At 43.0% G+C, this 27,640-nt stretch overlaps 1 protein-coding gene across 2 annotated transcripts in view; it reads right to left on the minus strand.

Moving 5' to 3' along the window:
• LOC115152265 (liprin-beta-2) overlaps positions 1–27,640 on the minus strand; it is a 105,203-nt gene that overhangs the window by 15,904 nt on the left and 61,659 nt on the right. The window contains exons 7-17 of one of the 2 annotated variants that reach the window (XM_029696954.1): positions 24,905–25,045; positions 12,411–12,608; positions 11,422–11,514; positions 9,303–9,431; positions 4,236–4,347; positions 2,660–2,721; positions 2,502–2,577; positions 2,195–2,301; positions 1,879–1,946; positions 1,461–1,544; positions 1,060–1,120 (exon numbers count right to left, since the gene is read on the minus strand). In XM_029696954.1, the coding sequence (XP_029552814.1) occupies positions 1,060–1,120; positions 1,461–1,544; positions 1,879–1,946; positions 2,195–2,301; positions 2,502–2,577; positions 2,660–2,721; positions 4,236–4,347; positions 9,303–9,431; positions 11,422–11,514; positions 12,411–12,608; positions 24,905–25,045 (1,131 nt within the window). The remainder of the gene's footprint in view (positions 1–1,059; positions 1,121–1,460; positions 1,545–1,878; positions 1,947–2,194; positions 2,302–2,501; positions 2,578–2,659; positions 2,722–4,235; positions 4,348–9,302; positions 9,432–11,421; positions 11,515–12,410; positions 12,609–24,904; positions 25,046–27,640) is intronic. The other variant, XR_003867450.1, reaches the window with a different exon arrangement.

The following is a 27,640-nucleotide window of genomic DNA, read 5'->3' on the forward strand; positions in this document are numbered from 1 at the left end:
ATCCTAGAGGACAACCTGGTTCAGTCTGTTTTCCAACAGACACTGGGAGATAAATTCACCTTTCAGCAGGACAATAATCTAAAACACAAGGCCAAATATACACTGGAGATGCTTACCAAGACAACATTGAATGTTCCTGGGGCCTAGTTGAAGAATTTTAAAAAGAATGATGTGCAAATATTGTACAATCCAGGTGTATAAAGCTCTTAGAGACTTACCCAGAAAGACTCACAGCTGTAATCGCTGCCAAAGGTGATTCTAACATGTATTGACTCAGGGGTGTGAATTCTTATGTAAAATAGATATTTATGTATTTAATTTTCAATACCTTTGCCAAAACTCCTAAAAACATGTTTTCACTGTCATTATGGGCTATTGTGTGTAGATGGTTATTAACAAAACAAATCTATTTCATGCATTTTGAATTCCGGCTGTAACACAACAAAATGTGTAATAAGTCAAGGGGTATGAATACTTTCTGAAGGCAGTGTTCAAAGCTGTCATCAAGGCAAAGGGTGGCTACTTTGAAGAATCTAAAATATTAAATATATTTTGATTTGTTTAACACTTTTTTGGTTACTTTTTTGGTCAATTTGTAAGTCGCTCTGGATAAGAGCATCTGCTAAATGACTTAAATGTTAAATGTTACTACATGATTCCATGTGTGTTATTTCATAGGTTTGATGTCTTTACTATTATTCTACAATCTAGAAAATAGTAAAAATTAAGAAAAACCCTTGAATGAGTAGGTGTGTGAAATTTTGACTGGTACTGTATATAAATATAAATTAGCATATACACGGGGGGATCCCACTTCTTTTTTGTTTTTTCTTCTCCTGTTTATATGCTTATACTGAATGTATTATTACTTAAACTGTTATGTATTTCTTACTGTTGTTTTTCTTTTGAGTGGCAGTCTACGGGTTTATGTTTTATAAAGTAATACATTTAAATAATGTACCTGTAATTTAAATAATGTACCCCCTGAACAAAAAATGACAAAACAAATAAAAACTTGGTCAAAAAAAAAATCAAATAAACACAGCAAAATCATGAAACCTTTGGTAACGATCCGCTTTGTAACTCCTCCAGGCTACTTGAAAGCATCCGTGGTTGGGACCTATTGAGAAAAACAACATTGAAACCAAACTAGAAATACAACGCTATAGTATTTCAAGTTGGGTTAAGGGCTGGCGTCTCCACAGTAGATTTCTGAGTTGGCAGTGGGTGGCAGCAGCCTGTGGTCTTTGGGATGCCCTACCTCTCGGAGGGGATTGTGGGTAATGTGATGTGACAGGCTGGGCTCTACAGGAGAGGGGGCTGTGGGGGCTGTTTGTGCCAGGCGGGGACATCACAGTGACAGGGTCACTCACAGCCACTTTAGTGGGCCCCTAATTAAAGACAACCAAAACAACGAGCGGGCCTGGCTGTCACACCCACACAGCCTCAGCTCTACTTGCCATTCTCCGTTGTAGAAGCAGCCAGCATCACTCTGAGAGACCATCACCATCGACGTCTCCAGGGAGGTCTGGATACTGCGGCAGCTAGGACACAGGGACAGGTCCAATGTAACACGGTCAACCTGAGGGAGCACGGCTGGGGCACAAGGGGCGTGTGTGTGTGTGTGTGTGTGTGTGTGTGTGTGTGTGTGTGTGTGTGTGTGTGTGTGTGTGTGTGTGTGTGTGTGTGTGTGTGTGTGTGTTTGTGAGAGCGAGTGGGCTTGCACGTGTGTGGGTGTACAGGGGCACAAGTGCCTTTTATTCACGTTCGGTCAACCTCTCTCAAGGACATCTAATTTCAACAACAATACAAGCCCGTTGGGGACTTCTTCCTCCATGTGTGTGCAATCAGTGGTTGTCAGCTGGCTTGCTTATTTACCTGGAGTCTAGCTCTTTCTGGAAGGATGAGGGAGACACTAACAGGGGAGAGGAGCCTCTAGAAGACATCTGGGTAGGGCGATATCACACAGACACACTTTAGAGCAAGAGTTTAAACACTTTGAGTATGCACACTAACTAGTCTGCTAATACACCGGCATGGTATATGAGAGCAGAGGCATGGAGTGTATTACTAGTCAGAGTGTTAGTACTATTCAATAAAAATATGATGAGTGGGTGAGTACTTGAGAAATGTAAGGTTGTAGTTGTACTGTGTTGTGTGGTCCACAGAGGAGGAGCAGACAGAGCTCTCTTACCTCTGACCGGATGATGTCTGAATGAGCTTTATGGGTGAGAGCCCTCATCTTCAGACTCCCACTCAGTTCCTCCTCACTGCTCCCAACCAGGAGCTTCTCACTGGACACTAAATACACACACACACACATTCAGAATTTATTCAATGCCTCTTCAACATTCTTGGAATTATTTATTTGAAGAATTTCAAGCTCTCAGCTTGAGTATATGAAAGCAGTGAGTGCGTATCACCTTTGAGTAAGTGTGTATAAAAGCAGTGAGTGTGGATTATCTCTGGGAGGGAGTGTTTATAAGCAGTGAGTATATTACCTTGAGTGAGGGCCATCACCTCCTTCATCTTCCTGTACTTGCCCAGGAGGACAGTCAGCTCCTCTATGTGACGGTCCTGACACAAATAGAAAGGTCTTTAAAAACATACCTTCACTTTGTACAACTTCAAGAAATTAGAATATGACACATTTACTTACTTTCTCATAGTTAGTTGCTACCAAAGACTCCATCCCCATTTTCAACCTTTGCAATTCTTGGTCTGAAAATAGAAAAGAAAATGTATTTTTGTGACTCATGAGAGTAATTATGTTTAAATATCAACTTTTCTTAACTCCCGGGGTTAAAGCAAAAACAAATCCCATGACTGAAACTGAAGTCAATCTCAGATCGATTGTCTGCGGGGCCAAGTTAACCTTTTATGTAAATCAGTAATGACCATCATGCTTTTAGGGAAAGAGGATCATTTTGTACATGTTTTAAACTGCGAGTTTGACCAACTCCAGTCCCATTTGTTAGGGGTTCCGGGGTACTCCCCAGGAAAGGACATTCTACTCCAAAATAAATGTAAAAAAATGAGGATGCTGACACCATCTACAGTATATTTTCCACCTCCAGAAATGACCCCAATAACATATTGATAGAAATTACGTGAAAATAATTTTTACATATTGGACCATGGATATAGCATTTTTTTTATTTATGCTGCGTGCAATTTTAGGAGTAGAGAAATAAACGTGGTAGCAATGGAAAGCTGGTATCCCCCTCTTTCTTTTTAACAAATTCCAATACTGCTTTCAGAAATATTTTTTTCCCGCGATTGCATTAAGAATTGTTCTGCATTGACTGCTTGTCAGAGTACGTTTCTCTCCCTATGGCTCTCGCAACTTGAAGGCACAGAAACATTATCTTGCATAGAACACAGTACATCAAGCCGACTAGGTAAATAGGTCAACTACTCTATTATGAGGTGGTCTGATTTTGTTTTAATAACAACATTACATGGCAAAAATAGTAGCACTGGAAAGTTACATCCTGATTGATAAAGTATAGGCTTTGAATTACTTTGCCAGCAGCTACAGTAGGCTTTTTGAGTGTCAGCAACAATCATGTATGTTAGCTCAGTGCACACAGCGTAACAGAGAAAATAAAATATTTGGGAATACATTTCGTAGAACAGACATGCTTCTCTATTAGGCCATTTCATCTCCAATGTTCTCATGGGCGTGGGTGTGAGGATGTGTCAGAGCTTCCTTCCCCATTCCCCCCCTCTGCAGCTGCTGGGGCTGATGGAATGGGTGTGACAGACATGACAGCATGCCAGTGTGGGTTAGACAGCACAATAGAGAGGCAGTGATGGCGGAGCAGCATTGTACCAGGGCCACAACTGCAGGAGCTTAGAGACTAGAGACTTACACTTGTCTGTCAGCTGTCTCCTATACACCTCCTCTACTGCAGGGGGCAGCATAGAGTAAAAAGACAGCAGTGGAGGGGGCAGAGAGAGGGCATTTGATAGGTATTGTATTATCTGAATGAGGCACCACATGCAGATGACTAGCTGGATCAAATTAGCTTGGTATAATTCAACCTCTAAATAGGTATCATTAGTTCGTATTATCAAATGTCAATGTTCAAAGTTTCCCCCTGCCCTGACAGTAGAATAAGCATTAGTGGATGGTATTTAGATTGAGGCGGACACCTGAAATAATGACAGTATGCGTTAAAATAGCCAGTCCCTGGTATTACTGATGATGTATGTTTGACAGGTAAAGTTACCTCTCTCTGGGTTCTCATTGGTCATTGGGCCTCTGGAGACCAGCTGGCTCTGTAGGCCCTCAATCGCAGAGTCTTTGGAAGCCAGCATCTGCTGTAGGTCTGCTATCTCTGCCTGAGAGGGTCACGGTTAATGGAGTGATACAAGTTAATACTGCATGTTTACAGCCACATTATGACATTAGGTCTCATACAGATATAGGTACAAGGTGGCAAGACAATTATGTCTTCCTCAAGGAGGAAAAGCATGAGAGGGGTGTGGTTAGGGCTGTGGCAGTCACGGAATTTCGTCAGCAGGTGAATGTCAAGAAAATAACAGTCAGTCTCATGGTAATTGACAGTTAATTAACATAAACACATTTAGCATCTCCTGGCTTCCAAAAATAGCCTACAAGCCACTGATGCAGACCTTTGGAACATCTACATTTGAAAAAGTCTAATAAATCCATGTAATATAGCCTACACCTTCACAATAAATCCATTATTTATTTTAGACAGGTCTAAAGAAGTATGATATGAATGAAATGTAGTCTATTTCAGAAGAAGAGAATAGCATACTCTGAGTTGTCCTTATGTTAGGTCCTGATCTGGCTATGCCAATGGCTGTGGGCTACACTAGTTCATTTAGCAGACAAGATTTGCTTAGAATTCCGTGGCATTATTTTATAGTAGGAAGAATACAATTGAACAAAGCTGAATAAAATACAAAGGATATTTTCTCCAAACGATTTGAGGGAGTGCGCACATGTGGCTATTCTGTGTGGAGCGATTAACAAAGAAATAGGTACTCCTATATGCTTAATTTAGAGTTATTAATGTAACTTTAGTTGTTATACAAATGTTGGGCTATATGTTTTCATTTTTAATACATTGTAAGGCTGCATGATGAGACTAATGACGATTTTAAAAACAGTTGCTTGAAAGTCATGAGCTCTGCTTTGTTCTGTAAACACTACATCAGTCATGCATTCACAATCTGACAAGCACTTGATAATGCCAAGAATTTCACGCCGGCATTCCCTTTGTGTGGCCGTAATACACCCTAAACAAATCCATGCCTTTTGCGGCCGGCCAGTGGCCATTGTGCCCTTCGTCCTGAGTGCTGCGCGTTCCAAATCACCTCTCACTCACATGGCTCTCCATCACTTGACTGGGTCTTTCTCATATACTACAAGTGAAGACAGACACATCGGGGATGCAACTGAACTGTTCACATTTATTTTTCGTCAGCCAACAAGATGAGTAGGCCTAACGAACAGTAAAAGCACTAGTCTATGTCAATCTACTATCCGCCATAGTACAAAAGTCGACCTATTCTATTCTGTGCAAGAAATAAATATTCCAAACATAGTCTGGGGGAGTTGTGGGATGCAATAGATCCCATATTAATGTGCTTAATTTTAAAAAGTTATTTGGCCACTTTAGTTCATGCCAGCCAGGTAGGCTATACTCCTGTTGTAAATATAAGCAATGTGCTTAATATTAGGAAAGTTTAGAAATAAATATAGCAGGCCTAGCCTATAGAAATAAGATGGGAAACTCCTCTTTTTAGTAGAGGCCATCACTCTGTTTTCTCGCGCAATTGCATAGCCTATAGAAATGTTGTGCAACATGAGCTCATGGGCTCTCATGAAGCATTAGATTCGATTTCCGATTACATTTGCATTGATGCCAGATTGTGTAAAGGGACAATCGTGCTGAGTACCAGGCAGTTAGCAAGTTTGGAAGGCTACTAATGATCAGCAGCAGCATCAGAGCTTGGAGAAGCCTAATTACGTGACAAAACGGTCATGTGGAATTTGACTGTCTTGATGACTCGTGACCGACAGTGTGGCGGTAATACGGTCACCGCAACAGCCCTAGGTGTGGTGCATAATTCCTGATAAAAGACACAGTCCACAATCTTAAAGACATTAAAATGTGTAACATATTGTGCAAATTGGATTCGTAACATACTGTATCATACAAATTGGATGACGTAGAACAACAAAAACGGGGAACCATTTTGGCTCGTGAGCACCACTTTCAAAACTACTGGCTGAAATTATACAAAAGTTTTGGAGCATCGCTTTAAGTCCTTAGTGGGGTAGGGAGGACAAACAAATACTGATAAATTCAAGTCAATAAAAATCTCTGTGTTTCAAAGACATCTATTCTAGTCGTACAAAGCACTTTAAACACAAGGGGGCCATATTTGCGATCAACCATTTTAATGTAAACAGTTTCAAAATGGGTATTGAACGATTTTAAGAAATGACATTGGTTGATGGATATAAAGTCTAAGATCTTAGGCTGATGAAGAATTTGTTGCAGGATATAATCACTGCCACCTGGTGAAGTTAGCATCGGGCTAACTTCATGTTATCTGATGGGACCAGCTACAATTTAGCGTTCTGTCACATGTAAGTAAATCGACAATTCTAACTGGGTGATACGCATTTTGAGCCGGATAAACTGTTTAAGTTTAAATCTTTGCTCATGTTCGCAAGTATGCCCCCAAGGTAACTATCCACACATAGACATGGGCAGCAAACCTTCTCCGGTAACACAGGTTTGAGCAATAGGGGCTGGAACTAGGTACAGTAGAAGACATAGAACTGGAGAATGAGGCCGGATGAAAGCACAACAGTACACTTCACCACTGCAGTACAAACCCAATAGACCACATGCACATTAAACAGGGAATCTCACTAAGCCAATATAGCCTATAGGGCAGCCTGAGTGGTAGCCTGGAGGTGAGCATGATGATTATCTGCCAGTCTGAACTGACTGGAGCCTGTGTGGAAGTAGTCACTAGTCAATAACTACAGAGACACCTTTAGGAGGTCATGAACTTGGTCAGTGAACTAAACAGGAGTCCTAGAGTGAACTTCTGTCTACCGTTCACGACCACACACACAAACTTGACTCGTCTCTGCTGGATGAGCACAGTGTACAGTCGTGGCCAAACGTTTTGAGGTATGACACAAATATGAATTTTCACAAAGTATGCTGCCTCCGTTTGTATGATGGCAATTTGCATATACTCCAGAATGTTATGAAGAGTTATCAGATGAATTGCAATTAATTGCAAAGTCCCTCTTTGCCAAGCAAATTAACTGAATCCCCAAAAAACATTTCCACTGCATTACAGCTCTGCCACAAAAGGACCAGCTGACATCATGTCAGTGATTCTCTCATTAACACAGGTGTGAGTGTTGACAAGGACAGGGCTGGAGATCACTCTGTCATGCTGATTGAGTTCGAATAACAGACTGGAAGCTTCAAAAGGAGGATGGTGCATGGAATCATTGTTCTTCCTCTGTCAATCATGGTTACCTGCAAGGAAACACATGCCGTCATCATTGCTTTGCACAAAAAGGGCTTCACAGGCAAGGATATTGCTGCCAGTAAGATTGCACCTAAATCAACCATTTATCGGATCATCAAGAACTTCAAGGAGAGCGGTTCAATTGTTGTGAAGAAGGCTTCAGGGCGCCCAAGAAAGTCCAGCAAGCGCCAGGACCGTCTCCTAAAGTTGATTCAGCTGCGGGATCAGGGCACCACCAGTCCTGTGTCATGCCAACAGTAAAGCATCCTGAGCCCATTCATGTGTGGGGTTGCTTCTCAGCCAAGGCAGTGGGCTCACTCACAATTGTGCCTAAGAACACAGCCATGAATAAAGAATGGTACCAACACATCCTCCGAGAGCAACTTCTCCCAACCATCCAGGAACAGTTTGGTGACGAACAATGCCTTTTCCAGCATGATGGAGCACCTTGCCATAAGGCAAAAGTGATAACTAAGTGGCTCGGGGAACAAAACATCGATATTTTGGGTCCATGGCCAGGAAACTCCCCAGACCTTAATCCCGTTGAGAACTTGTGGTCAATCCTCAAGAGGCGGGTGGACAAACAAAAACCCACAAATTCTGACAAACTCCAAGCATTGATTATGCAAGAATGGGCTGCCATCAGTCAGGATGTGGCCCAGAAGTTAATTGACAGCATGCCAGGGCGGATTGCAGAGGTCTTGAAAAAGAAGGGTCAACACATTTTTACATTACATTTACATTTTAGTCATTTAGCAGACGCTCTTATCCAGAGCGACTTACAGTAGTGAATGCATACATTTCATACATGGCAAATATTGACTCTTTGCATCAACTTTGCATCAACTTCATGTAATTGTCAATAAAAGCCTTTGACACTTATGAAATGCTTGTAATTATACTTCAGTATTCCATAGTAACATCTGACAAAAATATCTAAAGACACTGAAGTAGCAAACTTTGTGGAAATTAATATTTGTGTCATTCTCAAAACTTTTGGCCACGACTGTAGATATATCCTGTGCACATGGACAACCTGTCTGCAGCCTGAGACGTACGTATCGCCCCCTCTACCCCCTTCCGCTCGCTCTTGCAAAACACGTACATTGAATAACAGAATACCATTGGAGCATGCCGAGTTTTCTGTATTATTAGTTCTTGGTAAGGGAGGACGGGGGAGTAATAGTGAGCTGTCGGACCGAGTCAATATCAAAAGCATCACTCGCTCAGTATCTCTCCTCCCTTTTCTCTATTTGTTTGTTTTTCTCTTTCATACATTTCTCTTAATTTGTTATGTTTTGAATTTCTCTCATTCTCCCAACATATATATATAACACAAAGTACATGTCCTTATTTTGGAGGAATCTTTCATATCGTTCCACATTATTTAACTAAATGTATAAGGAAATAACATCTGAGCTCTAATCTAAAGTGACTTAAAACGGGTACGTCAGAGGTGTTCCTCATATGGATTCCGTACATTTAATAGTCATACAGGGGACAACACTCCTAGTAAACTCTACCCAGAGGATCTCAGTAGAACCACCTGAACCTGTATGGGATTGGGTGAATGAGATTCCACAACCATGGGGGTTAACAAGAGGAGGAGAGGAAGAGGGGAAGGCTGAGAGGAAGAGGAGGAGGAGGAAGAGGGACAGGTGCAGACGAAGGAGGAGGTGGAGCACAACAAGAGCAGAGGGGGAGGAGAAGGAGGAGTCAGCACGAGAGGCGGTTTAGGGGTGAGGAAGAAGAAGAGGCACCTGAGCGGTCAGCCATCGCTCCTCCCAGTGCTGCTTCTCTACCTGAGTATGCTCTACAGTGAGCTTCAGGCTAGAGAGCTTGGACAAGAGCGACTGGTAACACACATGGAGAGAGTAAGAGATAGACAGCTAGAGGGAGAGAAAGCCAGAAGGGGTGGACAGTAAGCTTGAAGATAGGAACAAAGTTTATCTCCAAAATTGGGGTTGCCAAGAGCAACAAAGTAAATAAAGAGGCAATTACACTGCATTCAAAAAGTATTCAGACCCCTTTACTTTTTCCATATTTTGTTACATTACAGCCTTATTCTAACATGGATTAAATGGTTTTGTTTTTCATCAATCTACACACAATACCCCATAATGAATAAGCAAAAATAGTTTTTTATAAAGTTTTGCACATTTACTAAATATAAAAGACTGAAATATCACATTTACATAAGTATTCAGACGCTTTACTCAGTACTTTGTTGAAGCACCTTTGGCAGTGATTACAGCCTCGATTCTTCTTGGGTATGACGCTACAAGCTTGGCACATCTGTATTTGGCAGGTAGCCTAGTGGTTAGAGCGCTGGACTAGTAACCGAAAGGTTGGAAGATCAAATCCCCGAGCTGACAAGGTAAAAAAATAAAATAATCTGTCTTTCTGCCCCTGAACAAGGCAGTTAACCCACTGTTCCTAGGCCGTCATTGAAAATAATAATTTGTTATTAACTGACTTGCCTAGTTAAGTAAAGGTAAAATAAAATAAATAAATGTTTTTGGGGAGTTTCTCCCATTCTTCTCTGCAGATCCTCTCAAGCTCTGTCAGGTTGGATGGGGAGCGTTGATGCACAGCTCTTTTCAGGTCTCTCCAGAGATGTTTGATTTTGTTCAAGTCTGGGCTCTGGCTGGGCCACTCAAGAACATTCAGAGGCTTGTCCCGAAGCCACTTCTGCGTTATCTTGGCTGTGTGCTTAGGGTCGTTGTCCTGGAAAAGGTGAACCTTCGCCCCAGTCTGAGGTCCTGAACGTTCTGGAGCAGGTATTCATCTCTCTGTACTTTTCTCCATTTATCTTTGCCTCAATCCAGACTAGTCTCCCAGTCCCAGCTTCTGAAAGATATCCCCGCAGCATGATGCTGCCCCCACAATGCTTCACCGTAGGGATGGTGCCAGATTTCCTCCAGACACTTGGCATTCAGGCCAAAGAGTTCAATCTTGGTTTCATCAAACCAGAGAATCATGTTTCTCATGGTCTGAGAGTCTTTAGGTTCCTTTTGGCAAACTCCAAGCAGGCTGTCATGTGCCTTTTACTGAGGAGTGGCTTCCATATGGCCACTCTGCCATAAAGGCCTGATTGGTGGAATGCTGCAGAGATGGTTGTCCTTCTGGAAGGTTCTCCCATCTCCACAGAGGAACTCTGGAGCTTTGTCAGAGTGAACATCAGGTTCTTGGTCACCTCCCACTTCTGCCATTTAAAAATGATGGAGGTCACTGTGTTCTTGGGGACCTTCAATGCTGCAGACATTTTTCAGTACCTTTCCCCAGATCTGTGCCTCGACACAATCCTGTCTCGGAGCTCTACGGACATTTCTTTCGACCACATGGCTTGGTTTTTGCTCTGACATACACTGTCAACTGTGGGACGTTATATAGACAGGTGTATGCCTTTCCAAATCATGTCCAATCAATTGAATTTACCACAGGTGGACTCCAACCAAGTTGTAGAAACATCTCAAGGATGATCAATGGAAACAGGATCCACCTGACCTCAATTTCGAGGTTCAAAGCAAAGAGTCTGAATACTTATGTAAATAAGGTATTTCTGTTTATTTATTTTTTATAAATTAGCAACAATTTATAAAAAACTATTTTCACTTTGTCATTATGGTGTATTGTGTGTAGATTGATGAGGAAAATCATACATTTTAGAATAAGGCTGTAACGTAACAAAATGTGGGAAAAGTCAAGGGGTCTGAATACTTTCCGACTGTACTGTATGTGTTCAAAGGAAATTGGAATATTAATAAGCAAAAATAACTAAATAACTAAAGTGGGTGTCACAAAGTGCCATGTGAATAAACTAAACTGACAGATAATTAGTGAACTATAAAGAATAAAGGTTACAGAAATGATTTTTACCTTTGTGGCCTTTAGTTTTTTCTCATACTGCAATTTCTCCCCCTCCAGCTCATCCACTTTACTCTTGAGAAACCGGAGTTCTTGCAGGAAGCCCTGTGAATAACACAGAACATATTGTAATGTTTTAGATGAAAATAACTGCCTCTTTGATGTAAAATCTCCAAACTAAAAACACCATGCTCTTCACTGTGCCTTTCACACAAAAACGCCAATTTCTCCACAGTCAAAAACCAGTGTTAGGATATAGACATTGTTCTCTCAGTTTATAAATGAACATGTTACACCAAAAAGTAGAAGGGAAGGTTTTCAAAATCCCAAGTAGTTTGTTCCCTTAACAGCCGAAAACACTGTGCAGTTAAGACAAAAAGTTAAACCTCCACTTCCCAGGAAACACAGTAGGTGACCCTTTTAATATGTGACCAGTCAGTCAGTCCCCTATACTGTACTCAGTATGTATGGCTCAGACTATGTAAAATGACCAATGTTTATGGCCATTACCTGTCAGTTAGCTAGTCTGGTTGCCAGTTTGTTATAGCATCAATTAGGCACATTTTAAAAAGTTGTGTCTAGACTGAATATTGTAACAAACTGGCAACAAGAATATAATGTTTCTTTGAAAATGTCATAAAGTCATAAAAAACATGTTAACAATGAATCTCATGTTTAGAGACAGGGTAGTTAGTAGCCTAGTACTTGGAGACAGTGACCAGCAAACCTTGGCTGCATTAATAAGGTGACCCACGGATATGCAAACACACCACACCACTTACAATGAGTAACGCAGATTGAGATAACACCTGGACATGGAAGCCAACAGCACACATGAAAACCACAGGATTCCCACACAATGTAGTAGTAGAGGTAGAGACGTGGACACTGTAGGAGAAGTGGTTAGTGTTAAAGCCTGTAGAGGATTCCAGAGGGGTAAGGAGGACTGGGGTTAAGAGAGACGGGGGAGTGCGTCCATTTGGTTCAGAGAGTCTGCCTACATTCAGTCCTCCACAGCGACAGCAAAACTCCTCCACGTCAGAGCCACCCAAGCCTACGTCGGGGCACTGGTCGTAGACCTTGCGGGCACCACTCTCCCCCTGGGCCTCCATGGCCCGTTTCTCCATGATCCGGGTATGGATCTCCTCCTGAAACCTACACATCTGCTCCTGGAGCTCGCTAATCAGATTTACCACACACTGTGAGAGGGAGAAGAAAATACAAAACAGAAAACTGAGAAATAATAATAAAAAAGTTTCAAAATAATATGCACTGTTGCGAGTTAAATGTTTTTATGTTGGTTGTTTTTTTTATATGTGACACGTAACAGAAGTGGTTATTACTAAGATGAGAGTAAAGGGACCTCTGAGCTTCAATGCAGATCATATTTGACACGGTTAAACTGTCACATGCTGCCAGACAGCATAAGAAAAGTTCCTGACCTACTTTGCAAGTTCTCAAAGTGCAAATGGGAGGAACGGCTTGTCTGACTCAAGGGCAAACGTTTGCTTTACTTCCCATGGGAATTGGAAAGTACCAAAGATTTTGGACAGAAAGTTGATTCCTAACTAAATTCTTAGCAGTTTGGCCAACTATGATTAAACCTAAGGGCATGTGAAACGGGATGTCTCACTAACACAGTGGTATTCAAAGTGGGGGTCACGACTCCTAGTGGGGTCACGGGGGAACTGCAGTGGGGTCGCCAACATTTTAAAATATGACACATTTCTATCCGGCCTGCGCAATGATTTGGTTTGTCAATTAGTTTTGGCCCGCTTCCATACCGCCCGCGATGCGCTGCACTAAAAGTCACAGCAAGCACTGCCAACGTGCTGCACGCCAAACGACAGTGCATTGCCACACACACACCGCTCCTCCCAGAGTAGTGGCGAGTCGTCATTCAGGGCTGTTATGAGCCCCACCTGTTTTGCATGTTATTTTGACATTAATACGTGTCACATATCAGTTTGCAAGCAATGTCTCCTGCTGTACCTAGTTCCAGCCCCCATTGCTCAAACCTGTGTTACCGGAGAAGGTTTGCTGCCCATGTCTATGTGTGGATAGTTACCTTGGGGGCATACTTGCGAACTTAAGCACAGATTTAAACTTAAACAATTTATCCGACTCAAAATGCTTAACAGCCAACAAAAATTGTTGATTTACTTACACGTGACAGAATGCTAAATTGTAGCTGGTCCCATCAGATAACATGAAGTTAGCCTGATGCTAAATTCACCAGGTGGCAGTGATTATATCCTGCAACAAATTCTTCATCAGCCAATTACAAATGTTGACTCAGATGGATGTGAACAAACACCAACAGATTGCAGTTTTGCAGTAACTGTTATTTTAACAAGTTTATCTTGAGTCCGAACTCAAATCCACGTTGGTGAGCAGCCACACTAGAAGAAAGTTTATCATTTTACAGTCAACTAATCAATACATCCTAGTGCAAGCTGTAGGCCTATTAATAAAATGGTAACACATTCAGCTCTTTCAGGGTGCGTTCATTGTCATAGTGACACTGAAGATAATACTTCAGTGTAGGCTACATACAATGATACATCATTTATTTAAATGTAGCATGTCATTGTTTGCCTCCTTGTTTAACCTGTCTGGGATAGGGGGCAGTATTTTCACAGCCGGATAAAAAAACGTACCCGATTTAATCTGGTTACTACTCCTGCCCAGAAACTAGAATATGCATATAATTAGTAGATTTGGATAGAAAACACTCTAAAGTTTCTAAAACTGTTTGAATGGTGTCTGTGAGTATAACAGAACTCATATGGCAGGCCAAAACCTGAGAAGATTCCATACAGGAAGTGCCCTGTCTGACAATTTATTGTCCTTCTGTAGCATCTCTATCAAAAATACAGCATCTGTGCTGTAACGTGACATTTTCTAAGGCTTCCATTGGCTCTCAGAAGGCGCTAGAAAGTGTAATGGGGTGTCTGCAGTCTCTGGGCGAAGAACAGCAGGAGTATTTGTTAGTGGTCAGGCTGGGAACAGTGACACTGGAGATGCGCGTTCACGAGACTACTAAATTTTTTTCTTTCAGCCTTTGAATGAATACAACGTCGCCCCGGTTGGAATATTATCGCTATTTTACGAGAAAAATAGCATAACAATTGATTTTAAACAGCGTTTGACATGCTTCGAAGTACGGTAATGGAATATTTTGATTTTTTTTGTCACGAAATGCACTCGCGTTGAGGTCACTACCCTTCGGATAGTGACCTCAACGCACGAACAAAACGGCGCTATTTGAATATAACTATGGATTATTTGGAACCAAAACAACATTTGTTGTTGAAGTAGAATTTTTAAATCTGTTTTAAAATCTGATACCGCGATTGCATAAAGGAGTTCTGTATCTATAATTCTTAAAATAATTGTTATGTTTTTTGTGAACGTTTATCATGAGTAATTTAGTAAATTCACCGGAAGTTTGCGGTGGGTATGCTAGTTCTGAACATCACATGCTAATGTAAAAAGCTGGTTTTTGATATAAATATGAACTTGATTGAACAAAACAAAACATGCATGTATTGTATAACATAATGTCCTAGGAGTGTCATCTGATGAAGATCATCAAAGGTTAGTGCTGCATTTAGCTGTGGTTTGGGTTTTTGTGACATATATGCTTGCTTTGAAAATGGCTGTGTGATTATTTTTGGCAAGGTACTCTCCTGACATAATCTAATGTTTTGCTTTCGCTGTAAAGCCTTTTTGAAATCAGACAATGTCGTTAGATTAATGAGAGTCTTGTCTTTAAAATGGTGTAAAATAGTCATATGTTTGAGAAATGTAAGTTATAGCATTTTTTAGGTATTTGTATTTCGCGCCACGCTCTACCATTGGATATTAGTGAAAAGGTTAAAAGGTTAAGTGTTTTTTTTGGGGGGGGTTGCCTGTTTTGCATGTTATTTTGACATTAATACGTGTCACATATCAGTTTGCAAACAATGTAAAAAATTATCTACAAATCTTTGAGTTAATAAAGCTTCATACAAACTCGGTCTTTTTGCTTTCTTGAGTAAGGCAGCTCCAAAATGCAGGTGTTTCTACCTAGCTCAGTGCTTTCTGTGGTGGTGGGGCAGCCAGCGAAAAATACGGAGCGTAGATGTTGGTAATGTTCTCTAGTTGCGCCATGATTGGGTAATGTTCACTTGTTGCACCGTGATTGTTTCAGTGTTCTGTCACTCATGGGGACACTATGTCACTGCCAAGTCTAAGGGTAGAGCTCAAAAATTCAAGCCCCTTTGGTGCTGCCATAGAGTTACATTTGAAGTGCCCATCCAAGAAGGCTCAAGGCCATTGGCGACAGATAAAATTATGTCAAATCAGGTTATATCTACAGTAGCTTTGATTGGACTAATCATGTCAACATCATACATTAAAATTCTTATCTAGCAAGCTAGCAGTCATCATCGTGAATCAAGTCGACAATCTACTGGCAAATGGTTTTTAATTCTTGTCATTTGAAGAAAAATAATGAAGAGAAATTATAGATAAAACGTATCGGTGCTAATCTGCCATTGTACATAAACATTACACAACAAGTTGGAAATCGCAAATTCAACAATGAGTGGTTTGGAAGGAATTAGTGGCTAACTGCAAGCATTGAAAAGCAATCACTAGCCTGCTATTCAGTGGAGTGGGTTTGTGGTTCCAAGTCTGGGTTTAAGGGTCTCTTTTCCAAGCTTAAAATGATAAACATTCAACATTGGCCATGCTGTCAATCCAGCATGACTTCTTCCACGCTCAAAACAACTGGAAACTCAGAACTGAGAAATATGACTTCAGTGAGTTCAAAACAACTGGAAACTCAGACCTGAGAAATCTGACTTCTGTGAGTTCAAGACAACTGGGAACTCTGAAAAAACGAGCTCTGACTGGGAAAATACGTTTTGAACGGTCATCCAACTTGGAATTTCAAGTCGGGAACTCAGGCCTCTTTCTAGAGCTCAGACCTGAAGATCACTGACGTCATGATTCAACCTTGTTTTTTTCCCAGAGTTCCCAGTTGTCTTGAAAGCACCATAAAACCAGAGAATGCCAGACTTTGATGACAAAGGACCACCGCGCCACCTTCCTGTTCAAGTGAGCACAGCACAACAAGTTGAGTCCAAAAATGTCTTGTATGCTGCTGCATAAATTATGTAATATGCCATGGAGATATGTATACTGTAGCTAAGAAATTACAAAGTGTATGTTGTGTAGTGAGCTGTTAGTAGCCCATGTGCCTCACCCTAATAATTTGGTCCCTTTCCCCCTCTTAATTTCGCCTACTGTTCTGACTTGGTGGCGCACATGTAGCCTATAGCCTGTTTTAGAGAAATGTAATCATTGAATATTGTAAGAGAATTCATTGTCTGCTTATATGCCCTCTTTATTTATCCTACAGTTCTGACTTTGTGTACAGGGAGAATATTGTAAGAACAGCCCATGTTCTGAATTTTGTCGTACATTTCAAAAGTGCTGAACAAATAGTTATATTGACTATGTCCATCCTAGCTCGCTCATTAACATCTTAATCGAAATTACGGATTGCCTCTTATCCGCTTGTCATCCCCTTATGCCATAGTTTGTACATCTCAATTGTCAGTAGAAACCACATTTGTTTAAGCAAGTCAGCCATATCAGCTATGTTTTATTTACAAGGCGGTAAATGAGGCTGAATGAACTGTTTCGCTGACAGACAAGGCTCAGCTGAGCCAGGTAGCAGTGATAAGATGTTGGGACTGCTTTAGGTATGCCCCCCAAACAGTTTGTGGGCACCGTTTGTCCCCATTATAGTGCAATTAATTAATTATTTAGTGTTGTGTAGTGTTGTGATTTTCTTTTGTTTGCCCCACCAAGATTTACATGCTAAAATCGCCAGTGTCCCTGACCCACACATACACCTACCTACACACGAGCTAGCCAGTGCACTGTATCATATCATCACTAACGGCACTGACGGAATATTCTACCAGACCAAAAGTTTAAATGTGTTGTAGGCTAAATGTCCATGCCATGTTTCTGTTCCAAAGGGTCCTTGCTGTAGCCAACAGAAAATGCCATCTTGGTTATCAAAAAGTTATAAGATAAAGGATTTACACACGGGTTTAAATTACTACTAAAGGACAATAGGACACACAAGCGAGTATAAATGAGACAACAGCTTTTGTGTGTCCCGTTTACAGCTCACAGGGGAGGGAAAGTAGCTCGGCTGCTAAAGGGTTGCAGTCTGGCTTCAGTTTTTAAAGCTTGACAATCAATAACCAAAAAGCAAAACCTGCAACAAAACACCATGCAAAGGAGAAACATGTAGGCCTATTACAGCAACATTTGAGCAGTAGCCTGGCTACTCAACTACAAGACATTGGTGATCCACTGGTGATCCATGCAGGTGATCCACACTGGTGATCCATGCAGTGCAAAAAAAATGAAATTAAGTTAAAATTTTACAATAACCTACAGCTAAGTTGTTGTTATTTGGAGTTATTAAATACTTTTTGATTAGGGTCACAGAATATTATGCACCTGCTTTATGCCTCTCTCTAATGTCAATATGCCTTGTCTACTGCTGCATTGGCTAGTTTTTACTGTTTTATTTCACTGTAGAGCCTTCAGTCCCGCTCAAAATGCATTAGATAGTTATTTCGTCGCACCCTACACACATGCAAAGACCTCACCTGGCTTAACTTGTGCCGCCAGAGACGAAACCTCTCTCATTGTCACTCAACACATAGGTTTACCTCCACTGTACTCACATCCTACCATACTCTTGTCAGTACATTATGCCTTGAATCTATTCTACCATGCCCAGAAATCTGCTCCTTTTATTCTTTGTCCCCAACGCACTAGACAACCAATTCTCATAGCCTTTAGCCGTACCCTCATCCTACTCCTCCTCTGTTCCTCTAGTGATGTAGAGGTTAACCTAGGCCCTGTAGCCCCCAGTTCCACTCCTATTCCTCAGGAGCTATCATTTGTTGACTTCTCTAACCGTAAAAGCCTTGGTTTCATGCATATTAACATCAGAAGCCTCCTCCCTAAGTTTGTTTTATTCACTGCTTTAGCACACTCCACCAACCCTGATGTCCTAGCCTTGTCTGAATCCTGGCTTCGGAAGGACACCAAAAATTCAGAGATTTCCATCCCCAACTACAACATTTTCCGCCAAGATAGAACTGCCAAAAGGGGTGGAGTTGCAATCTACTGCAGAGATAGCCTGCAGAGTTCTGTCATGCTGTCCAGGTCTGTGCCCAAACAGTTCGAGCTTCTACTTTTAAAAAGCCACCTTTACAGAAATAAGACTCTCACTGTTGCCGCTTGTTATAGACCCCCTCAGCCCCCAGCTGTGCCCTGGACACCATATGTGAATTTATTGTCCCCCATTTATCTTCAGAGTTTGTACTGTTAGGTGACCTAAACTGGGATATGCTTAACACCCCGGCCGTCCTACAATCTAAGCTAAATGCCCTCAATCTCACACAAATTATTATGGAACCTACCAGGTACAACCCTAAATCCATAAACACGGGCACCCTCATAGATATCATCCTGACTAACCTGCCCTCTAAATACACCTCTGCTGTCTTCAACCAGGATCTCAGCGATCACTGCCTCATTGCCTGTGGTCAAACGACGACCCCTCATCACTGTCAAACACTCCCTAAAACACTTAATTGAGAAGTCCTTTCTAATCGACCTGGCCCGGGTATCCTGGAAGGATATTGACCTCATTCCGTCAGTAGAGGATGCCTGGTTATTCTTTAAAAGTACTTTACATTTACATTTTAGTCATTTAGCAGACGCTCTTATCCAGAGCGACTTACAGTAGTGAATACATACATTTCATTTTCATTTCATGCATTTTTTAATTTCTTAATTTTTGTACTGGGCCCCCGTGGGAATCAAACCCACAACCCTGGCGTTGCACACACCATGCTGGCGTTGCAAACACCACGCTCTACCAACTGAGCCACAGGGGAGCTTTTCTCACCTTCTTAAATAAGGATGCCCAGACTGGGGGTTGTGTTATTGACTGTACGTTTGTTTATCCCATGTGTAACTCTGTGTTGTTTGTGTCGCACTGCTTTGCTTTATCTTGGCTAGGTTGCTGTTGTATATGAGAACTTGTTCTCAACTAGCCTACCTAGTTAAATAAAGGTGAAATAAAACAATTTAAAAAATGATTATTTTGTTTTAATATGTTAAAATGCTATATACAGCATCCTATGTACATATAGTAAGTGGACATTATAAAGGGCCATATTTTTTCAAATAAAACAATGGCCAGTTTGGGCCAGTTGTGTGCACGTAAAATAACAACCAAAAAAAACACAATAGGCTATGTCTGGCCCGCGAATTTGTTGTGTTTTTTCAATGTGGCCCGTACGCTGATTGAGTTTGACACCCCTGGTGTAGATGAACGGGAGGAGACCGGTAAAAAGAAGGATTTTTCCAGAAATGGGGTCCCAGCTGAAAAAGTTGAAATACCACTGCACTAACGTGCTGAGTAGTAATGCGCAACTCCATATCCTGAATAGTAGGGAGGGGCGGTGTTTAATGTCCTAATCTTGGATACACTGACAGAAATGCCAGGGCTGTGGACAGAGGAAGTTTCATATGATAGTGCCAGATGATGTTACACTTACAGTACGGCTGATAAGACACACGTTCCCCCTCTATATATAGCTGTACGCTCTGAGCTTGGTGGTCGAGGGGAGGTCTCCGCGGTGAAAGTGTTTGCACTTGTGGAATGTTCCAAGTGAATTTCTGCCATTCCCCCTTAGTGCATGGGGCCCAGCAGCTGTCACTTCCAGGGACAAGTGTTTGTGGATGAAACAAATGCACACTGGTTTCATGTTACCACGGCAACACGACCTGCGTTGAGTCCAGCTCTGCCCGGATATCATTGATTTATGGGACGGGGGCAGAGAGGCGTGACCTGACAGGGTGTGTACATTACATGTTCCCCCCTCAGTCAGTATAACTTACTCTGTCCCCAAGACATCTCTGCATAATGTCACAGTCAGATTGCTCTCGGTTATTGCAATGCTTCATTAGAAATACAACCGAGATTTGACTTCCCACAGATGTCACTATTGTAGCCGATCTGCTGAGCAAATGTCTTTAGCGTTATGCTCAGTTGATGATTGCTCATCAGAATTTCTTGAATACAGCCGGCGTTTCTGCTCCGTGCCATTTCTCATCTGCCCGCTTGTCTGTCAGAAGATCTTGTTTAGGCCCCGTCGTGTTTTCACGTCTCAGCCAATTTCCGTCCCTGTTTATCAGTCTCTATATTGCCTTTTGGGGCAGCGAGGGCGTTTGGGTGCCCTGGACCTCAGCGTTTGTCCACAACACTAAATCATGTTTATTTAACACAAGGCCAGATCCTCTATGACACAGACAGACTGGGTGTTGTGACAGGGCTGAGGCTCTGATGATTCCCACACAGACAGACTGGGGTTGTGACAGGGCTGAGGCTCTGATGATTCCCACACAGACAGACTGGGTGTTGTGACAGGGCTAAGGCTCTGATGATTCCCACACAGACAGACTGGGGTTGTGACAGGGCTAAGGCTCTGATGATTCCCACACAGACAGACTGGGGGTTGTGACAGGGCTGAGGCTCTGATGATTCCCACACAGACAGACTGGGGGTTGTGACAGGGCTGAGGCTCTGATGATTCCCACACAGACAGACTGGAGGTTGTGACAGGGCTAAGGCTCTGATGATTCCCACACAGACAGACTGGGGGTTGTGACAGGGCTGAGGCTCTGATGATTCCCACACAGACAGGCTGGGGGTTGTGACAGGGCTGAGGCTCTGATGATTCCCACACAGCCAACGCCACATGAAAAGTCAACCTCTTTCCTCCTCAAATCCCCTCTTCTCCAAGGTCTCACACTCACATGCTGCGGTGCCATTTGAGAGCATCTGTGATACACTGAACAAAGCAGCACTAATGGCTCATCAAGGAGGCGAGGCGGAAGTGCTGTTGCAGTTGAAATGGACCGGGGTCTTTTTTTGGATTTGTTTGTCAGGCTGCTGGTGTTGAGCTGACTGTGGCCGAGTCTTTCTCTTCCCCAGAGGGATGCAACAGGGTAAATACGTAACGAGGGGAAATCCACCGAGTCAGGCGGGGTCTGACTTAGCTCCGGATACAGTCAGAGGAACTAATATAAACTAATATCAGCAATCTAACAGCCGTATAAGCTCTTAGAAGGACAATCGTAACTGTGTTCATTGTAATTGGAAGACTTAGCCCCATTACACTGGAGCAAAAAGAGACTCTCGTGGTCTGGTCATTTTTCCAAGGTAATGTACAGAACGTCAGCGTTTATCTCTTACTTATACCATAGTTGCCAAAGAAAACAATCCTAACGCACACATTTACCGGTAGAAATACATCATTTTTTATATATTTTCATTTTTATAAGAGAATTTCTACTTTCTGATCTTTTGGTTGCAAGAGACGCGATCCAGTCGTTTGTTTCGATTAGTTTGATATTTATGGACGCAACTCAGTTGTTCGTTCTATATGTTCCGTTGCCATGCTCAATGGCAATGTTCTTGTCCCTTGCTTGCTAGCTAGCCAACTAGCTACGGCTAACACAGTCACGACCTCTGCAGCCAGAATAACAGCAAAGTAGATGCATTTGCGTTTGTTTATGCTCTTTTCTATTGACATTCATTTTGGTACATCCATAACAATGAGCTGATGATGCCCGATTTTTCCTGGTATCGCTAGAAAAGTTTGCCTTCTCGTCAGGACAGTCGACACTGTTCATTACAAGGAGATCACATTGCATTTCAAACACTAGGCTAGCTAAATAGTTTGATGGGTAACACTTTACTTGACACCCAGCGTCATAACACGTTATGACACCGTCATAACCATGTCATAATATGGCATAACAGCTGACCTAACTTGTCATAACCTGTCAAAATATGGTCATACCACCATCATGACACATACATTTACACCTGTTGTGACATATTTAGCATTATTTTATGGCTGGTTATGACACTTACATAAGAGTGTCAAAACACCCTAACCTACCATGCTAGTTATTTTATGGCTGGTTATGACACCTACATAAGAGGGTCAAAACCCACAAAACCTACCACACAAGGGGTGGCAGGTAGCCTAGTGGTTAGAGAGTTGGGCCAGTAACCGAAAGGTTGCTGGATCAAATCCCCAGGCTGACAAGGTACAAATCTGTTGTTCTGCCTCTGAACCCACTGTAGGCCGTCATTGTAAATAAGAATTTGTTGTTAACTGACTTGCATAGTTAAAAGTTAAATAAAAAAAGAAGGTGAAGCATTCCATTACACCATAGCCTATTTGTCAACAGTATGTTATATAAAAAAAATTGAAATTGATAATATTTAATTGTAATTGCGCACAAATTAATGCCAGACATGCACCTACTACCCCAATGCTCTGTTGCTGATGACTGGGACAAAGGCAGGAGCAGGTTTCAGGAGCAGGACAAGACACCCTCCTTTTGACTGATGACTGACATACGGACATGTACGTGATAGGCCTATCTGGCTTATATGAGTCTGATGGTCATAATGCTTCTTGACAGTGTCATAAAGTGCATTTTCTTAGTCCAAGTAAAGTGACACAGGATGGTCAAAATGCTTCATGACAGTGTTAAAGTGTATTTTCAGCAAGTTGTTGAAAATATGATGAGAAAAAAAACATGACTGTGAAGAATTAATTACAACAACAAAGGACCGAAGAAACAAACTTTCAAACGAAAGGAAACTTCATGGCAGGGAAAAAATACATTGAATTAAATGTGGGTTTTGACACTCGTATGTAGGTGTCATAACCAGCCATAAAATAATGTAATATACACTATATATACAAAAGTATGTGGACACCCCTTGAAATGTGTGTATAAAATCGAGCACACCGCCATGCAATCTCCATAGACAAACATTGGCAGTAGAATGGCCTTACTGAAGAGCTCAGTGACTTTCAACATGGCATCGGCATAGGATGCCACCTAGCCAACAAGTCAGTTCGTCAAATTTCTGCCCTGCTAGAGCTGCCCTGGTCAACTGTAAGTGCTGTTATTGTGAAGTGGAAACGTCTAGGAGCAACAACGGCTCTGCCGTGAAGTGATAGGCCACACAAGCTCACAGAACGTGACCACAGAGTGCTGAAGCGCGTAAAAATCATCTGTGCTCAGTTGCAACACTCACAAACCAAGTTCCCAACTGCCTCTTGAACCAACGTCAGCACAAGAACTGTTCGTCGAGAGCTTTATGAAATGGGTTTCCATGGCTGAGCAGCCTAACACAAGCTAAGATCACAATGTGCAATGCCAAGCGTCGGCTGGAGTGGTGTAAAGCTCGCCACCATTGGACTCTAGAGCAGTGGAAACGCGTTCTCTGGAGTGATGAATCACTTCACCATCTGGCAATCCAATGGACGAATCTGGTTTTGGCGGATGCCAGGAGTACACTACCTGCCCCAATGCATAGTGCCAACTGTAAAGTTTGGTGGAGGAGGAATAATGTTCTAGGCTGTTTTTTATGGTTCGGGCTAGGCCCCTTAGTTCCAGTGAAGGGGAATCTTAACGCTACAGCATACAATGATATTCTAGACAATTCTGTGCTTCCAACTTTGTGGCAACAGTTTGGGGAAGGCCCATTCCTGTTTCAGCATGACATGCCCCTGTGCACAAAGCGAAGTACATACAGAAATGGTTTGTCGAGATTGGTATGGAAGAACTTGACAGGCCTGCACAGAGCCCTGACCTCAACCCCATCGAACACCTTTGGGATGAATTGGAATGCCGACTGCGAGCCAGGCCTAATCGCCCAACATCAGAGCCCGACTTCACTAATGCTCTTGTGGCTGAATGGAAGCAAGTCCTCGCAGCAATGTTACAACATCAGGTGGAAAGCCAAGAGTCGTGGCTGTTAAAGCAGCAAAGGGGGGACCAACTCCATATTAATGGCCATGATTTTGGAATGAGATGTCCAACGAGCAGGTCTCCACATACTTTTGGTCATGTGGTGTATGTCACTACAGGTGTAAATATAGGGTCATGACAGGGTTATGACCATATTATGACAGGTTATGACAAGTTATGTCAGCTGTTATGATGCTGGGTGTTAAGTATAGTGTTACCATTTGCTTCTACACTTTGGTGCTAGAGTGGTAAAGGCACAGCGAGACCTCACTGAGACAAAACTCCTTAGTGATGGAATGATGTTTTTCACTTGGCATTCCATCCTGCTCTAACGAGCAAAGACACAAAGTTGGCTTACTTCATAGGGCTTTGTGGGAATCTTACTAACAGCTGAGGGTAAATGGTGCCACCATACAAAGCCCTGAGTGGAGAAAACAGTGCTATTCATTTTCAGAACAGGCTGAGTTTAAGTCAAGTTTTATGGTAAACCAGCCCAGAGTCTGAGATTCTTACACACCCATCCTCTCCCCTCCTCCCAGCCTGTACTACAGTACCGTACCTCAGCTTTGTTCTGCTGATCCTCGCTGCTGTCGTTGTGGTTCTGTTCCTCGTCCATGTTGACCAGCTTCAGTTTCAGGTAGGAAACCTCATCCATCAGATCCAGTTTCTGGGTCTCCAATGAGGTCCGGCTCAGCAGCTCCTATACCGCACACACAGCCGCAGAGACACACACATTAACACTCCCCTACACCTACACACACACACACACCAGAACTCTATCCACTGACCAGGGCGACCAGCGTGAAGTATAAAGTCAGTGTGCCGCTCTACTGGGCATAAAGCTCCCCCAAACCAACAGTTCAGCCTGGGAGCCCGGGCCCTGCTCTGCTATATATACACAATGCAATGTGGCTCTATTTTTACTTCCTCTGTCTGACTCAGACATGTGAGAGAGAAATAGAGAGAGGGAGAGAGGGAGCGAGGGAGAGAAAGAAAGAAAGAGAGAGAGAGAGAGAGAGAGAGAGAGAGAGAAAGAAAGAGAGAGAGAGAACACTAAGTTAGAGACAGACTCTAAAATGTTCAAAAGACCTGGGACAGAAGCAGTGTGTGTGTGTGTGTGTGTGTGTGTGTGTGTGTGTGTGTGTGTGTGTGTGTGTGTGTGTATATATATATGTGTGTGTGTGTGTGTGTGTGTGTGTGTGTGTGTGTGTGTGTGTGTATATATAGAGCAGGTGGGTGTGTGAGCTTTGACTCTAGGTTTCACACACAGTAAACACACTTCCCTTACGCCTTATGAATTTCCCAACACCCCTCATCACTGGAGGCTGATTTCGGTTCCTGTTCCAGAGAATACTACGCTCTCCTTAAAATAACTTGCCGTCATACTTTTGAATTAGGTGTCCCTTACCAAGACAGCAATACATAGGCCTCGGCCTAAATGCATGATCTGCAATAAGCTATCCTAAATACCCCGACCAATACCCTTTTGAAGCTAAATTGTTCAGAGATAGCGCAACTTTACTACGAGCCACTTAGTAACATCACATGAAAAATAACAACTCCCTACCAACAGGTAGACACATACACTCTTAGAAAAAAGGGTTCCAAAAAGGTTCTTCAAATCAAATCAAAGTTTATTTGTCACGTGCGTCGAATACAACCGGTTTAGACCTTACAGTGAAATGCTTACTTACAGGCTCTACCCAATAGCGCAAAAAAGGTATTGGGTGAACAATAAGTAAGTAAAGAAATAAAAACAACAGTAAAAATACAGTGAAAAATAACAGTAGCAGCACAATTGGTTGGGCGCCCGTAAAACTACTGCCATTTCTTCCGGCGCCATTTTCATTTATCAGCTGTCATTTTTCATTCATTTATCAGCAGTCCCCATAGATTCACCTTTTCTCATTCCAGGTAGAACCCTTTTGGTGTCACGTCCTGACCAGTAAAGGGGTTATTTGTTATTGTAGTTTGGTCAGGACGTGTCAGGACGTGTTTGTTTTATATGGTTTGGGGTTTGTTGGGCTATGTACTTATGTAAGAGGGGTGTTTGTTTAGAATGTTCCGGGGTTTTTGGTCTATGTTCTAGGTTAGTGTTTTTCTTTGTTTACGGTTTGTTGATTGACCTTCAATTGGAGGCAGCTGTTCCTCGTTGCCTCTGATTGAAGGTCCTATGTATAGGGGTGTTTGTGCTATGGGGGTTTGTGGGTAGTTGTTTCCTGTTTTGTGTCTGTGCACCTGACAGGACTGTTTAGTGTCGTTCGTTGTTTTGTATATGTGATTTGTTTGTTTTTCCTTCTTTTGATTTAATAAAGAAGATGAGTATACACGTTCCCGCTGCACCTTGGTCCAATCCTTACGACGCCCGTTACAGAACTACCCACCACCAACGGACCAAGCAGCGGGGTAAGGAGCTGGAGAGGAGCTATCGGGAGTCGTGGACCTGGGAGTAGATCTTAGCCGGAGAGGGACCATGGAGGAAGGCTGGAGAGGATCGGGAGTGTTTTGCTGGAACACGGTTGGCATGGAAACCTGAGAGGCAGCCCCCCCCAAAAAATGTTTGGGGGGGCACACGGGTAGTTTGGCTGGGCCAGGGTTGAGCCCTAAGCCAACTCCCTGTGCTTACTAGAGGCAGCGTGGTACTGGTCAGGCCCCGTGCTATGGGGTGATGCGCACGGCGTCGAGGCCAAGCATCCACAGACCGGTATGCTTGGTGCCAGTGTCCTGCATTTGCCGGTGGGAAGCGGGCACCCAGCCAGTAAGGGTGGTGCCAATCCTGCGCTCGAGACCACCAGTGCGCCTTCACGTCCCAGTGTATACTGTTCCCGCTATCCGCACTAGCCCTGAGGTGCGTGTCTCCAGTCTGGCGTCTCCAAAGCCAGCACCACGCACCAGGCCTTCAGTACGTCAGCCCAGTCCAGGATGTCCTCTTCCCGCTCCTCGCACTAGTCTTGGGGTGCGTGTCTCCAGTCTGGTACCTCCACTACCAGCCCCACGCACCAGGCCTCCAGTGCGTCAGCCCAGTCCAGCTCGTCCTACTCCTGCTCCTCGCACTATCCCTGTGGTGCGTGTCCTTAGTCTGGCGCGTCCTAAGCCAGCTCCACGCATCAGGTCTTCAGTGCGCAGTCCCCGTCCAGAGCTTCTGGCAACAGTGCCTCGTCCAGAGTGTCCGGCGACAGTGCCTCGTCCACACTGTCCGGCGACAGTGCCCCGACCAGAGTGTCCGGCGACAGTGCCCCGTCCAGAGTGTCCGGCGACAGTGCCCCGTCCAGAGTGTCCGGCGACAGTGCCCCGT

The sequence above is a fragment of the Salmo trutta genome, chromosome 17, assembly GCF_901001165.1.
Source record: "Salmo trutta chromosome 17, fSalTru1.1, whole genome shotgun sequence".
NCBI lineage: Eukaryota > Metazoa > Chordata > Actinopteri > Salmoniformes > Salmonidae > Salmo > Salmo trutta.